At 42.8% G+C, this 16,790-nt stretch overlaps 1 protein-coding gene across 1 annotated transcript in view; it reads right to left on the bottom strand.

The window, feature by feature from the left end:
- NCKAP1L (NCK associated protein 1 like) overlaps positions 1 to 16,790 on the bottom strand; it is a 158,684-nt gene that overhangs the window by 96,731 nt on the left and 45,163 nt on the right. Inside the window, exons 18-22 of the mRNA XM_072134686.1 lie at positions 15,916 to 16,035; positions 15,263 to 15,402; positions 14,128 to 14,259; positions 7,155 to 7,373; positions 5,898 to 6,034 (exon numbers count right to left, since the gene is read on the bottom strand). Coding sequence (XP_071990787.1) covers positions 5,898 to 6,034; positions 7,155 to 7,373; positions 14,128 to 14,259; positions 15,263 to 15,402; positions 15,916 to 16,035 — 748 coding nt within the window. The remainder of the gene's footprint in view (positions 1 to 5,897; positions 6,035 to 7,154; positions 7,374 to 14,127; positions 14,260 to 15,262; positions 15,403 to 15,915; positions 16,036 to 16,790) is intronic.

The following is a 16,790-nucleotide window of genomic DNA, read 5'->3' as shown; positions in this document are numbered from 1 at the left end:
GCTGTGCAATTCATTCACTCCCTCCAATTCACATTTCCCAAGTGACAATGATGTCATCTGGATCTCAAGAGCTCTCGCAAATGTGCGCTCATCATCCCTATTGTGGAGCCAGATGGGAAATCCCCTCAATCTTCATTGGTGGAGTGTTGTAGCATTGCAAACACTGTAGTTGCTTTTGGGTTGTATTGCGCAATGAGGAGCAGCTGGCTACAGTTAGGGATGGCGAGGGTACGTGCATGAGAGTTCCCGAGAGCCAGGATGGTAGGGAGAGGGTGGATTGCATAGCATGCCAGAGGCATCGCTGGAGCAACCTGTGTGACGTGCACAGGAGCGGCTGGGGTTTATTTGTTACCATAAAGGGGTGTGTCCAACTATGTTCAGATACTGTCCAATAGTTGGCCTCTCTAAACATTTCCTCTATTCCAAAAGACACAAGGTAGTGAAACCATAGTAATAATAGAAAAGTGTCTGTACCAAAGCAGTAGCAGAAAGGGTAGAGGTTAGAGGTTCCAAAGAGAAAACTACTTTTTTAGATGTGTGCATATTACCTAGTACTTACCTAGAAACTGAAATGAGAGTTCTCGAAGAGCAGTTAATGTGAAAGATATGGAGGCTGGATAAATAAACCAGGAGGAGCAGGCAAGTAACTAGGTAAATGTCGTAGAAAAGGTTTCCAGAAGATGAAAAACACTCCTGTATCTTTTATGCAAAACTGCCCTGGTAGGTAATGGTGTCATATGTCAGGCTCATAAATGGTCCTTCCAGACAATGCTCTGCATGTCAGCCAGCAGGACAGCCCAACTAGTAGTCAAGGGGGTAGCAGTGCACTCAGGGAAATAGCTAGTAGTGAGGGGTAGTACTTATGTCAGGGCAGTAGCTAGTAGTGAGGGAATAGTAGTGCAGTCAGGGCAGTAGCTAGTAGTGGGGGTAGCAGTGCAGTTAGGGCAGTAGCTAGTAGTGGGGGTAGCAGTGCAGTTAGGGCAGTAGCTAGTAGTGGGGTAGCAGTGCAGTTAGGGCAGTAGCTAGTAGTGGGGGTAGCAGGGCAGTAGCTAGTAGTGGGGGATAGCAGTGAAGTCGACGGGGAAAAAAAGTGCAGTCATGAAAGTAGCAAGTAGTGGGATGAGGGGTACCAATGCAGTCAGGGCAATAGCTAGTAGTGGGTGTAGCAATGCAGCCAGGGCAGTAGCTATTCAATGCAGTCAGGGCAGTAGTCAGGAGGATAGCAGTAGCTATTTAGATTTACTGATATCTGCTAATTTCATTCCATAATTTGACAAGAATCCCTTGTTATTATAGTAATAGTAGGGCTTTCATTGTTCTGTCTGCATTCTACCCCTGATCCTGTTTCTCAATATTAACTCTACATTTCTTGTATTGTTGCTTTTCAGTGTAGAACCTTTATTGAAATAACATTTACATCTCTACAGCCTTGGGATCCATGTATGCACATGTCAAGCAGTGGGGCTACACACTCTGTACGTCCCCCAAAGACGGCAAAGGTCGCACGGCGCCATAGGGGGGTTGTACGGTGCCACACACGTGCAACACCGTACCGTTCCGTAGCCGGGAGAAAGATAGAACATGTCCTAGCTTTCCGCGGAATATGGTGCCGTGCCCCATGTTTCTCTCCCCAGCGCTGACGTGTGCCCGCCATGCTATGGTACGGCGGGAACACGTGTCTGTGAATATAGCCCTAGTGGAGACTACAGACAGAGCCAGCCTCCAGACCCTCCATGCAGAGCTGCTGCAACCTAGATATTTTGTGTGCTAAAGCCTCAAGTATGAGCGCATAATCCATTCCTGAGCCAATACCTGCAAGCAGCTAGTTCTAGTGCAGCTACTACCAGACAGATCCTATACCATTGTTGTTGCTGCAGTTGGATTCTGGTTATGGAATTAAGAACTGTTGGAATCTACTGTCTCTACATTTTCCTGTGGGCTTGTAGAATTTACCATCATACCACTATAATATCAGTCCAGGACCATTATCATTGGACCAGAGGAATCCTTACAGCCATGCAGCCCCCTTTTTACAGTGTCCATGTTAGCCCAAAGGGTGTGAGGAGATCAACATGAGCCAGTAGGGCAGTGGTGGCGAATCTATGGCACTGGTGCCAGAGGCGGCACTCGGAGCCCTCTCTGTGGGCACCCAGGCCATCACCCCAGCATGAAGTTTACCAGACAGGACTCAAAGAATCTTCCTACAGAATCTTCCTACAATGATAAGTGAATTTGCCCTCCTCCTTTCAACTGTGTTGGTGTCTTTAGGAGGCTGAACGAGTGAAAGTTGTCAAAAAACAAGGAGAAATAAATTACTTCTTAAATTTCTGTGCTGGCACTTTGCAATAAATAAGTGGCTTTTGGTTGAAGTTTGGGCACTCGGGCTCTAAAAGGTTCGCCATCACTGCAGTAGGTCACTGTGAAAACCCAACTAGGCCTCAGACCAAGCCCACTCTACTCCTGGAATATAACTCCCAAAGCTGGGTGAGAAATCTGTTACAACATTTGACTTTCCAGTCTAAATATACACCACCCATTAGTTGTTAATCTGCGTAGCATGGTAAGCCTTGCCCCTTTTCCATGCTATGCCCATTTCTTGTTTTAAACCACACACATCTCCTTGCTTTCTTGTGGTGTAAGCCTTAAATAAGTGTCTAAAACACAATACAAAATGATCTTTACTGGACATCTAACACAGAATCAGGAATTGTAAACCAAGCACACTGACATACTGCTGTGCGCCCCCTTCTTGTGCTATGTTTTTTTTTTTTAAAAGGCTGTAAAAATTATGCAAATGAGCTTGAGGGGCTCCAGGCTCCATAGGTGTTAATAGAGCCTGAAGCCCCTCGGGCTCATTTGCATAATTTTTAAAGGGGTTATCCGGGTTTAAAAAAAATTTTATGGCCGGGCTGGGGAGGGATAGTTAAACATAATAAACATGGACTTACCTCCTCCGGCGCCGCCGATGTCCCGCGCCGGGGTCACTTCGATCCGTGCCCCTGTAAACAAACAGGGGCACGGAAGCCGCGCACAGGGAGCTTCCGGTCTGCGTTGTGGATGGCTCCTCCCATCCGTCCCTATCTCTCAGCGTTGTAAGCGCTGGGAGATGGTGCGCATGGGAGTTTCCGGCCGGAAGCTCCCTGTGCGCCCTTGTACTGAAACCGGCGCACAGAGAAAACGGGCCGCGGCGCGGGACATCGGCAGCACCGGAGGAGGTAAGTACATGTTTATTATGTTTAAATAGCCCTCCCCAGCCCGGCCATAAAAAAATTTTAAACCCGGATAACCCCTTTAAAGCCTTTTTTTGTTAAAACCAAGGCATAAGAAGCTAAAAGAAAGACAGATCTGGTCAGAGGAGGCGCACACCAGTATATCAGTGTGCTTGGTTTACAATCTTTGATGTCCTTTAACATTTTTGCAGAGGGTTCCTTTAATTAAAACCACATGATTATATAGGGGTACTGTGGGACCCTCTGGCTCATTAGCATTCACAGACCTAGAACAAAAAGCGCATTCTTCATTCTGCCAACCATCATTAAGTACTATAAATATGCAGAATCTGGCCCAAATGCAGTTCCTAATACAAACTGAGGAATGGGTGGCTGATACTTTTATTCATTATTTTTAAAAGCTTTAAAATGGCAAATTGATTTTGGAAAATCCATTTGCCTACGTTTTGTGAAATAAAACCCACTTGCTAATTGCTGATAACCTGACAATATGAAGGAAACATAAACTTCTACTACATTTCAATCATTCCACACAAATACATCCCACAAATCAATAATTAAAATGGGTGCTGAGGGATCCCTGAAATGCCATTCTCTGCTCTGTAATAGATTAGCAGGAATTACCGTTCCTCCATCTCATGTAAGAGTCTAATAACAGTAGACAAGAATTAAAACTCAGAAAAAGATGGGAGGGCCAAGTCATTGCCATGGCAACATGCTTCAGGGGATGCGGCGCACATACACGACTGCAGCATCCCAAGTTTTTGCCTGTCTCCGCTTGTTTGTCAGAAGTGGGGGTAGGGAGACGTCCGCAAGAATTATCGTCTGCAATATTGTGATACGGTCTGTCCTGGAAACTTCATTCTCCTCCTTAAAGATTGATGCTAAATAAGTAGCATTTGTCTGCAGATGCAATCAACTTTTTGTCAGGTGCAGAGTTAGGTGAAATGGGGAAAATGTCCCTTTTTTGGGAGATCTCGAGATCCTGCATATATCAGACAATAGATAGTTGATACGTTACTGTGTTAATCTACTTATATTTGTATTCATGGCCTCCTTCCTTCTAAAATCAACTCCGACTTATGCTTATGAGTCAGAAGAGCTCTGGGTGTTGTTACCAGAGCCCCTCTGGAGGCCTGTGCCATGAGCACTTCCCCCCTCCCACTGTGTGCCAAGAGAGCAGGGGGAAGAAGGGCTCCTGTACAGTGTAACATCCTGAGGAGCAGGAGAACTTTCCCTCTCCCATTGTGTGAGATTACAGCAGAGAGGCGTCAAGTTCTGAGCGAGAGGGAAAGGTGTAGACAATGTAACAGCCAGGGAAGCAACAGCCCTTCTGGCTAAATAGCATAATTTTAAAAGTTCATTTTAAAAGGAATGAGGTGGATAACAAATATAAGAAGATTACCACAGTCACAGTGCCTGGATCTATGAGTAAGTGTCGCTGGTTCATCATACTTTATTTTGATCCTATCCATATGCTACATAGCATGCAAGTTGTCAACTATTTGAGGATTCAACTCAAAGATTTCAAAGTTTGAAATGCAAGAAATCTGCAGTTAAAGGGGTATTCCCATCAGGGCATTTACATTTAATTAAATTAATTTGCCTTATGTAAACATTTCTTCAATTGGATGTTAATAAAAAAAATGTTCCTGTGTGAAGATAATTTCTCCTAAATGTAGTCATATTGTCCCTTAGAAACAAGATAGCTTCCCCGGATACGACCATGTCACACTCTGGCAGCGGTGGCCCGACTTGCACTAAAGAGCCCTGCCTGACTACCTGGATTCAGCAATCATTACCACAGGACGGCTGTGGGACATGTAGTAACACCCGGAGATTTTATATACAATAACCTTTTGTTTCTTTGTGCAATCCCTCCAGAAGAGGTGGCCGTATCCGAGGAAGCCATCTCGTTTCTAAGGGACAACATGGCTTCATTTATGGGAAATTATCTTCACACAGGAACATTTTTTTAATAACATCTAATTGCAGAAATGTTTATATATGGCAGATTAATGAATCTGAATGTGAATGCCCAGACGAGAATACCCGTTTAAGCATTGACACAAAGGGGCTCATTTACTAAGGGTCCGTATCGCATATTTTCATCGAGTTTCCTGAATATTTCCGATTTGCGCCGAATTGCCCGGGATTTTGGTGCACGCAATCGGATTGTGGCGCATCGGTGCCGGCTTTCACGTGGCAGAAATCGGGGGGCGTGGCCGTCGGAAAACCCGACGGATTTAGAAAAACCGCTGAATTTAAAAAAAAAAAATTGTGTTGCAAGAATAGCACTCACATACACTGGGACGAAGAAGTTGAACTCCGGCGGACTTCAGCGCAGCAGCGACACCTAGTGGATATCGGGCGCACGACTTTAGTGAATCCCGGCAAGCTCCGAATCAACGTCAGACTACGCACCGCGGAATCACGAATGGACCGGGTAAGTACGGTAAATGTGCCCCAAAATGCTCTTTTTCTGGCATTCTTTTGGCCCAGAAAACAAGGTTTTTTTGGTACTGTGTAATGATATTCTATTCTAAGGAGAAGCCATCAATGTACGTAAATCCTCTTGTGGTGTTATTAAGAGACTATCATATATGTGATAAATACACAGCCTTGGATAAAATCAACACTACAAACATTACATTGTATATTACGCACCAGAGGCATCTGTGTATTCATCAGCATTGAGACCTTGCTCCCCACTCATTTCTGTAGGCAAGTCATTGAAGCATTTCATTGTTGGAGAATACACTACCAGCCCCCCGCTTGCCTGACGAAGGAGACATTCCAAGTACCTTGGCGTAAGACAAAAAAAAAAATTTGGGGACAATTACTTCCGTCAGGCATTACCTTGAACTGCAGAAGTGAAATAAATGAATATTCATTGTAATATAGAGCACCTGGATTCTATAGAGCAACTGGAAAAGAACATTAGTATTACAGTACTATTTCTTTTTTTTCTATCTGAAAATTTATGGCATCGTGTTCCCTTGTATTATGTAATCTTATTTCAACTTCTCTCCCAAAAGTCACAAACTCATGTTCAGCTCCATGCAGACTTGCAAGTGGTGTTGCAAATGCTAATAAATATCCACTGCTGATGATCAGACAGTCTCTTTTCATAGTTTGGTATATATTTGTTTTTGGGAAAACATAGCAAAAAGATGAGTACACTATCCTCCTAGCAAGCACAGATGCTACTGCCCATGTGATGCTGCGCTGAGTCATCATGTTCATCATTGATAACAGAGCACAGAGAAAGATCAGTCAAAAGGTAAGATCTGTAAGGAAATAAATGCAATGTACATAATATAAGTACAGAATGAGAGATAAGTTATACAGTCCAAAATGTGGAAAGAAAAGTTTTCACTGAACTTCTATAAGGGGCCACATTTCTGGAAACCACAAACGGTATGCTATGTAAAGGGGACAGAATTCTGTGCTATCTTGCACCAAAACCCACCTTGTACCACATTTATCAAAGGTGTAAGACAGTTTTTAGACACTTTAGCGACTTGTTCGCCAAAAAAAGGCGTGGTCTATGTGAAAGAGTTGTGAAGTTGGCAAAAGCGGTATGGCCTAAAATGTGATGCAAAATGCGACAAAAACTGTGCACCAACTAATAGGAGGTGTAAAGTAGTACTATGCAGTCATAAACTATAACAGATTTATCATCCAGCAGCAGACACCATAATATATCTGACGCAGTATAAATCTGGAAGCCTTGCACAGTCTCAATTTGAGACGCTTTTGAAAAATCTGCCCCAATGTGTGTTGAGGTGTCTCAAACAAATGTCCAGGGAAAGAAGGATTTTAAATGATTTCAGTGTCTCCAATCTTTATTTACATCCAAATGATTGTGCAGAGGATCACTCCAAAATAAGAGTGGACAGTCTTCTACAAAGTGCTGCTTACCAGTTGGTATAAAGTGCAGTAATGGTTTGCTCTCCATTTGCATCCATTGCCTGGGTTTGTTGCAGTAGGGTACTCCGGATTGTACGGGTCATATCAACATTTATCAGATGAGAAATGGATTGCAGGGTGCAGAGAAAAGCCCGCATTGCACTCAGGACCTCTGAAGGACGTTGAATCTCCCGAGTATTTGGTCTCCAGTTCACCAGTGAGACCAAGGCTCTAAAACATACATTTGATAAAATATTTCAATCTAGTACAATATATATATACTGTATATACTCGAGTATAAGCCGAGACCCCTAATTTTACCACCAAAAACTGGGAAAACCTATTGACTCGAGTATAAGCCAAGGGTGGGAAATGCATTGGTCACAGACCCCCCCAGTATATATCCAGCCAGCCCCCTATAGTATACAGCCTGCCCAGCTTTCCCCCAGTAGTATACAGCCAACCCAGCCTGCCACCAGTAGTATACAGCCAGCCCAGCCTGCGCCCAGTAGTATACAGCCAACCCAGCCTGCCCCCTGTAGTATACAGCCAGCCCAGCCTGCCCCCAGTAGTATACAGCCAGCCCAGCCTGCCCCCAGTAGTATACAGCCAACCCAGCCTGCCCCCAGTAGTATACAGCCAGCCCAGCCTGCCCTCAGTAGTATACAGTCAGCCCAGCCTGCCCCCAGTAGTATACAGCCAGCCCAGCCTGCCCCCTGTAGTATACAGTCAGCCCCCACTAGTATACAGCCAGCCCAACACTAAAAAAATAAAAAAAATAAACTTATATACTAACCCTCCGGCTGCCCCAATGTGCAGCGCGGCTCCTCTTCCTGCTTCCGCGTCTGTCTTCTTTCTTCAGTAACATCTTGCAGGGCGCGGCCACGGCTGGGAGAAAAACATGGCCGCACCCTGCAGGATGCTACCAAAGAAAGAAGACAGGCGCGGAAGACAGAAGAGGACCCGCACTGACATCGGGGAGCCTTGCTGCAAATCGGGGCCGCCAGAGGGTGAGTATACAAGTGCTTTTTGTGCTGAAAAACTCGGCTTATACACGGGTATATATCTAGAGATGTCTAACCAACAGGAAAGGTAGTATACATATATAGCTATACAGCACTAAGGGATGTTAAGGGTGTATACAGATGAGACGTATATGATGTAGATTTTTCATAATGGAATAGTGAATGTGTAAAACCTTAAGCATTTACTGTTGGCAAATCTCATCTATACATGCTGCAAAAAACTTCTCTGAACGCAAGTGACAGAAAGGACCCATGTACAGTACAGACCAAAAGTTTGGACACACCTTCTCAAAGAGTTTTCTGTATCTTCATGACTATTTAAATTGTAGAATCACACTAAATGCATTAAAAACTATTTGGAATTATATACTTAACAAAAAGTGTGAAAATACCGAAAATATTGTAGGTTCTTCAAATTAGTCACCCTTTGCTTTGATTACTGCTTTGCACTCTCTTGGCTTCTCTTGAGGAGCTTCAAGAGGTAGTCACCAGAAAAGGTTTTCACATCACAGGGGCCCTGACTGGTTTAATAAGTGGGATTTCTTGCCTTCTAAATGGGGTTAGGACCATCAGGTGTGTTGTGCAGAAGTCAGGTGAATACACAGCTGATAGTCCTACTGAATAGACTGTTAGAATTTGTATTATGGCTCGAAAAAAGCAGCTGAGTAAAGAAAAATGAGTGGCCATCATTACTTTAAGGTCAGTACGAAAAAGTGTCCCCATGTGCAGTTGCACAAACCATCAAGCGCTACAAAGAAACTGGCTCACATGCAGGGCCGGCGCTATGGGTAGGCAAAGGTGGCAATTGCCCAGGGCCCCCAGGGAGAAAGGGGAGAATCTCTTCTTTCAAATGAATCTTGAATTGTGTTTCTAGGTGCCATGGATCCAGAGATATTCAGGTTTAAAGTGAGAATATCAGGTGCCATTTTTATATATATAGTATCTCAGTTTTCCTACATTTTAGAAACACAGATTTAGATTCATATAAAAGAGGAGACTCTCTTCTTTCATAGGAAAAAAGAAGTGAGGTTCTATGAGTCACAGAACCAGAGATACAGCCCCCTGAAGTGTCCCCCCCCCCTCCAGATTCTTAGCCATCAGGCTGCGGGCGAATTTGCTGCACACAGGAGCTGCTGCACCTCACAGATAATGGAAATATTCACTTTATATGTTACTACATTTTGAGAAGGGATAATATCAACTAATATTCATGTTTTTAACCCTTCTCTATGCAGAACTATCTAAGAACACACTTTTGGCCACATGTATCAATCGTTTTTTTCTGTTGTTTTTGCGCCATTTTTGCAACTAAATGCCAAACTAGCTGCGCAGCAAAAATAAGCAGCTTCCCTCATTTATCCTAGCAATCCAGATGTTTTGATGCGCCTAATGATATTCATCACTTGCGACTTTTCATTTAGGCGCAAAAACGGGCGGAAATATACTCCAGCCCGAAGGTGGCATTAACTGAGAAGAAAGCACTGAGCCCCTTTGCAGCAAAGCTCAGCCAGACACTAGAACATATAATAGATACATTAGATACATTGTAGACAGGAGCTGCAGACTCTATTTACACTTCATCACCTTCTATTTACAAAACATTCTGCAGAATCCTGAGCTCAGAGCAAGAGAGAAGAGAACGTTACAGAATGTTGCACATAGTACTGACAAGTGTCCCCCATGTAATTCTGCACAGTATCACCAGTGTGTCTGAGGGGGATACTGTGCAGAATTACAGGGGTGCAGCAGGAGACCAGCACTGGGGGATCCCCTCCAGGAGAAGCCCCTGCTAAGGAGGTGACTGGGTGCTGGGTGTCACACACCTGGGTGCTGCTGTGAGGGTTATCTTCATGCTGGGCTGTGGGAGAAGCAGAGAGGAGCTTGTAGCAGGATCACATGTAACTGCCTGAATCTAACACTGCGCCTAAACTGTGTTAAAGTAAAGTGATTAATAAGAGGCAGGAAATTACCTTATCACAGATGGTTGTAGCTTGTGATAATTCTGGCAAAACACTGCGCCAGAATTTAGGCGCAACTACTACACTTAGGCACACAAAAGTGATAAATGTGGCCCATTCTCTCTTATTCCCTTTTATTTTGTGAGTTTTTTTTTGTTGGGAAAATTGACTGATACGATGAACATTCAATCCTCTTCGCCTAATGTGACTACTTCACTCTCATTCTTATGAAGTGTGGAGGATTCTGTTATTGTGCAGCTAATACACTGGCGCACATCTAAAAGTGACTTTTATTATCTCATTAGCTCGGTTTATGGATATATAGTTATTTATTTGGGTGACCATTGTGTAAGGAACAGACAATGATAGATCTGTGTGAATTTTCTGCAGTTCCCTTTGCTGCATATTTTGGCGGATATACACATGTGGGGTCTGTATAATCTCCTCACATCTTACCGTTTTAGGAAACTAGATTTTCTCTATATAAGTTTCTGGATTTGTACATATTTTAGAGGAAATTTTGAATGTTAATTGCCAAATGCATCGCCTGGTTGTCTGCTTTCAAAATTCTATAGGTTTTATGGTGCATTTACTTTTTATTCTGTTTTATTGATATATTTTGCAGGTTGTGACTGTCTAAAAATGTCTAGCTAAAAAACAGATCTCTAGTTATTACAGTGTTAGTGATATTATGTGGATTTATTCATGTGAACATATCAATAGGGCACATTTGTGAACTCTACAAATGTCCATGTTTGGATCAAATTTTTTGCCATCAAAGTCAAATTTTAAGTATTTTTAATAAAATGTTTCAATTTGAATCAAAATTGCATGAAGGCGCCTATGTCTATAAAATCTTTGATGCAATTTTGAAAATGGGGCAAGTGTCTGCTTTCAGAAAATATCGGTCCCTCTCCCCAATGGGCCTCACAGTTTAATCAACCTACCAGTAATTTTTTGGAGTGTGGGAAGAAACCGGAGGAAACCCACGCAGACACAGAGAGAACATACAAAATCTTTGCAGATGTTGACTAGCGCTGCAAGGCTGTAGTGCTAATCACGGAGCCACCATGCTGCCTATAAATCTAAAATCTAAAAATCATTTATCATCTCCTATAAAATTCTCCCATATTACAGTTTGTTTTACCATTCTAAAGGAGCCTCTTGCTGACTGTGACTGGTCATAAAATAGTTTTATTTTGGGGCCCCACTTTTAGTTTTGCCCAGGGCCCCACTTTGTCTAGAACCGGCCCTGCTCACATGAAGACCAAGAGTCACCTCTGCTGCAGAGGAGTTCATCCAAGTCACCAGCCCCAGAAATCGCAGGTAACAGCTGCTCAGATTAGAGACCAGGTCAATGCCACACAGAGTTCTAGCAGCAGACATATCTCTACAGCAACTGTTAAGAGGAGACTGTGTGCAGCAGCCTTCATGGTAAAATAGCTGCTTGGAAACCACTGGTAAGGACAGGCAACAAGCAGAAGAGACTTGTTTGGGCTAAAGCACCCAAGGAATGGACATTAGACCAGTGGAGATATGTGCTTTCTTCTGATTGAGTCCAAATTTTGGTTCCAAACACCGTATCTTTGTGGGACGCAGAAAAGGTGAAACGTGAATGGACTACATATGCCTGGTTCCCACCCTGAAGCATGGAGGAAGAAGTGTGAAGGCGTGGGGGTGCTTTGCTGGTGACATAGTTGGGGATTTATTCAAAATTATAGGTATATTGAACCAGCATGGTTACCACAGCATTTTCCAGCGGCAAGCTATTCCATCCAGTTTGCATTTAGTTGGATTATCTTTTGCTTTTCAACAGGACAATGACCCCAAACACACCTCCAGGCTGTGTAAGGGCTATTTGACCAAGAAGGAGAGTGATTGGGTGCTACACCAGATGATCTGGCCTCCACAGTCACCAGACCTGAACCCAACCAAGATGGTTTGGGGTGAACTGGACCACAGAGTGAAGGCAAAAGTGAAGGCAACAAGTGCTAAACATCTCTGGGAACTCATTCAAAACAGTTGAAAGACCATTTCAGAAGCTCATCAAGAGAAAGCCAGGAGTGTGTAAAGCAGTAATCAAAGCAAAAGGTAGCTACTTTGAAGAACATATTTTCAGTTTTTTTGTTACGTATATAATTCCACATGTGATAATTTGTAGTTTTGATGCCTTCAGTGTGAATCTAAGATACAGAAAACTCTTTCATTGAGAAGATGTGTCCAAACTTTTGTTCTGTACTCTATATTGCAAATCCATGTGTACAGAGCCTGCATGCTGCCACTACTGGGCCGTAGGGACTACAGGTGTCTACATACAGCACTATATGGCATACTCTGTCAATGGCAGTGCTTCACTATTATAGGAGGGACCATTTTTTGCATCCCAGATTGCATATGGTACTACTAAGGTAGTATATCCATGGCTGCTGTCTGACAAATCTCTGTAACCCTAATAAGAATGAATGAGTACACATATTGAACAAATATAAGCAAATTCTACACAGTACTATTAGTCCACATCTTAAAGGGTGTTCTAGAATATAGATAATGATTGAAAAATCAGATGGTTTAACACCAAGTACCCCCCACCAACCAGCTGTTTACAGCAGCTACCTAACAAATCTCCATTCTCTGTATAGCGGCCATGCTGGGCTACTGCACCTGATCTCCCATTGACTGATAATAGAGATGTGTCCACACTTAACTTAGTTCCCATTCCAATAAACTAACTTTCAATAAAACTTCAGTATAGTGTGGGTATACGAGGAGTAACAATTAAGAAAATTCATTATGATTGGCATCATTTTTAAAATTCCCCCTTCTCTCAGTCCACGCCTCTAAACCGCCCTCCATCCATCCCACTCCCCACGCTGGCATAGATTTATGTTCTCTCTCCCCCTGGCAAAAGACATAATGGGGCACATTTACTTAAGTCACTAGAGTTCACTAACAGTGAATTGTCTGTCTATTATGCTGTGTGTGCCGATTCCTTAAGATCGTGCGCCAGAAATCATGAATCTGTCGCTTCCCTGCACTGGCCAGACAGCGTTCACCATCTTTTTTGTAGTGCATCTTTAACATAGGGTGTGCGACACAATTTGCAAGTTACGTAAATACGGCACTCGGTCTGAATCAGTCGGACCAACCACCGGCTCGCCCCGTAATTTGTGTCGCATGAAAGCAAGGAGCAGCTGCACCACAAAAGGGTTCCGTACAACACAATCTCAGCCCAGACACTTCTTAAATACCTGTGCAGGCCGGTTTAGCCATGAAGAAAGTGCACAGTCCTACAAAAGTGCAGCTCGCTACCCTTAGTAAATGTGACCCAATGGGGCAGATTTACTTACCCGGCCCATTCGCGATCCAGCGGCGCGTTCTCTGAACAGGATTCGGGTCCGGACGGGATTTATGAAGGTAGTTCCTCCGCCGTCCACCAGGTGGCGCTGCTGCGCTGAAAATCATCTGAACGCACCGGAATACACCGAGCTGGACCAGGTGAAGGTAAGTGCTTCCCAAGCGACACATTTTCGGTTTTTAAATGCGGTGGTTTTTCCGCATCCGTCGGGTTTTCATTCAGCCACGCCCCCCGATTTCCGTCGCTTGCATTCCAGCGCCGATGCGCCACAATCCGATCGCGTGCACCAAAATCCCGGGGCAATTCAGGTACAATCGGCGCAAATCGGAAATATTTGGGTAACACGTCGGGAAAACGCGAATCGGGCCCTTAGTAAATGACCTCCAATGAGTCTCCCCCACAGTTTTTGATAACTATTGACTTAGAATATTTCTTCTGGTATTTTTGCTCTCTGTAGTCGGTAACTTGCAGTCCTCCCTGAGTTAGGAGGTGACCTTGCTGCTGAGACTCACTCCTCCATACTCTCTTCTGCATAACACTACCATATAATCTGGTGCTACCACTTCTGTTTGCTGTGTTAGTTATGGTTGGACCCTCAAAATCTTATATCTCTTATAACAGGATGTAAAGATTATAAATGACATTACCGGCCAAATTTCTTTTCTAAGTGGGAACTCAGGTATTCAGCTGGCGTCACCACATGATCAAAGATCAGGATTTTCTGCGCATGATTTAAAGACATGCAGAGTTCACAAAGTGTTAGGTGAAGTTTGTCCATGCTAAAAAAAAAAGAATAAAAGGGAATTAATAAAGTTATACAAAAGTTATACAAACTTTTATGGGGCAGTTGGAGAATCCATGTAAAGTACCTTTGAGGACCTTGTATTAACTTCATTTGATGCTGTGTTATACAGCATATAGGATCAATTAAGCTGACCATGCTTTCGGGAACATGGCTTAGCTAAGCTGAACCCTGATCTAAGGTATGGGTTTCAGTCTGACCGTGGGTCTTCTGTACAATACGTTAAGGGATGGCCACTAATCAGAAAGTTTACACAGATAGGTACAAGACTCTAATATGGTCACCCATATTTTACATACTCTAGTAAACTTTTTCAGCAGCCCATAGTAGTCACAGGTCGAATTACTCATTGGTAGCAAGACTTGGGACTTCCTTTGACTTTCCATGTTCTGCAGACTTCCAGCAAGAGGTCGTTCAGTCATTACTTGTATGAACCCGTCCTCCATGAACACCACTTCCATGTCAATGGTCGTGGACATCTGCATTCCCCTCCAACTATTGACATGGTGTTTTTGGAGGAGGTGTGGAAACATTAATGAACAAAGTCAGGTCACATGACCGAAACTTCTATAGACTGCAGAAGAAGTTTATCAGTGGAAATACAGTATGGAAGCCCTATTAGGTATTGTACTTATATATGGCCAACTCCTTTAAATGATGCTGTGAGGATAGTATAGTTGACCCACAGAGGAATGGACTAGTATTCTACATCAGGATTTGTCTGAACCTACCCATAGAGAACTCAATATTATGGCTACAAATACTGATGCAAATAAATATCAATACCATGTCACACTGATGGCTTTCTAAAAGAGAATTAAAGGTTTACCAACTTCTGCAGCAAAGACAACGAGGGGTGGGGGAATTTATTAATGCTTTTGCACCTGTTATTTGTCGGGCAATCCTGCAATTTTTATTGAATACCTAGTCCAACAGATTTACATAGTGTCAGCACCACAAAAAGCTCAGTGAATACTCACTTTGTGGTTACAATCCGATCTTTACGTTGACTTTCAGTCCCTGGCTTTTCTTTTTCAGGCTCTGTTTTTTTGGGTGCTGCTTTTTTTAGTTTCTTGTTCCTGGCTTTGGAGATTGTGGCTGCACAGTGTTTAGGTAACAACTAAAATAAAAAACTGAATTTTGATGATTTTGAAGATAATTATAAACCTTACAAATGTGTTATTATATGCCATTAAAATGGCGGTGATGTATTGTGGCTTGTGTGCTTAAATGGGACTCAAACAGGATTGCATCTCTGCTTCAAGTCTAGCTAGAATTCAGAAATATAAATCCCTTTTTCACAGTCCTGCTGCTACTAACAACACCCACAAAGGTTTGGTTACCCACATCTCCAGGACCGATACCTAACTCTGTCTATAGATTTGTGTAGTTAAAACTGCTTGTAGATTTCCTTTAGGATCAATAAGTAATACCCCAGGAAGAATATGTATATATTTGCATCTTCAGTATATAAAGAATACATATTTTATACTGTGACTAGATTTTATGTTTGCCAACATTTTCTGGGCACATGCCATTTGTGTATTCATATTTTTTCTAAATATAAAAATGTAATAAAAGTGAATATAAATATCTGATCACGACTATTGAAATATCTTTTCCAGAACTTTACCTTTTCACTGAGGTTACACTGCTCGGCACAGATGTCGATGATACAACCACTGGTCTGCTTGCTCATTTCATCCAGAAAACTATTACACAGCCCAAGGCTGCAATTCAGCAGATGAGGTACCTGCGAGCGAATCATGAAAAAGATTAAAAGGGTTCTCCAGGATTTCAATTTTAATGTGAGATGAGTTGCAGTAACCCAGCACAGCCACTACTGTGAAGCCACAGTCGTTGGTTATTACACCTAGTGCAGATCGTGGTCACAGTGTATCACAATGCAAAAGTAATGAGAAAGGACAATGACTCATTGTGGGTACTTTGTCCAAAGGAGTATCACAGAGCAGGAGTAATGGCATAAAACCAGATAATAAACAAAGTGATGTCACATATCAAGGCTAAGAAGCACAGTGATCTCACAATACATGGATAATATAAAGTGGTGTCATCGATAAAGATCACAGTGACATCATAACACATAGATCTGTGATCTATGATGTCACAGATTAAGATCAAAGTGACATCACAGCTCATATAATAAACATAGTGATGTCACAGATAAAACCTAATGATCACAGTGATGTCACAACACATGCATGATAAAAGTGATGTCACAGATTAAGATCACAGTGACATCACAGCTCATATGATAAACATAGTGATGTCACAGATAAAACCTAAGGATCACAGTGATGTCACAACACATGGGTAATAAAAGTGATGTCACAGATAAAGGCCAAGACTCACAGGCATGTCACAGAAGTAATAATTAACAGTGATGTCACATGTCAGGTTCACAGTGACGTCGAAACACATAGACACTAAAACATAGATGTAAAATTTGAAACCCAAGAATCACAGTGATGTCACAGCACATCAGTG

This window comes from Engystomops pustulosus, chromosome 2 (assembly GCF_040894005.1).
Source record: "Engystomops pustulosus chromosome 2, aEngPut4.maternal, whole genome shotgun sequence".
Lineage (NCBI taxonomy): Eukaryota > Metazoa > Chordata > Amphibia > Anura > Leptodactylidae > Engystomops > Engystomops pustulosus.
The sequence above is the reverse complement of the archived record's forward strand: the minus strand, read 5'-3'. Positions and strand labels throughout refer to the sequence as shown.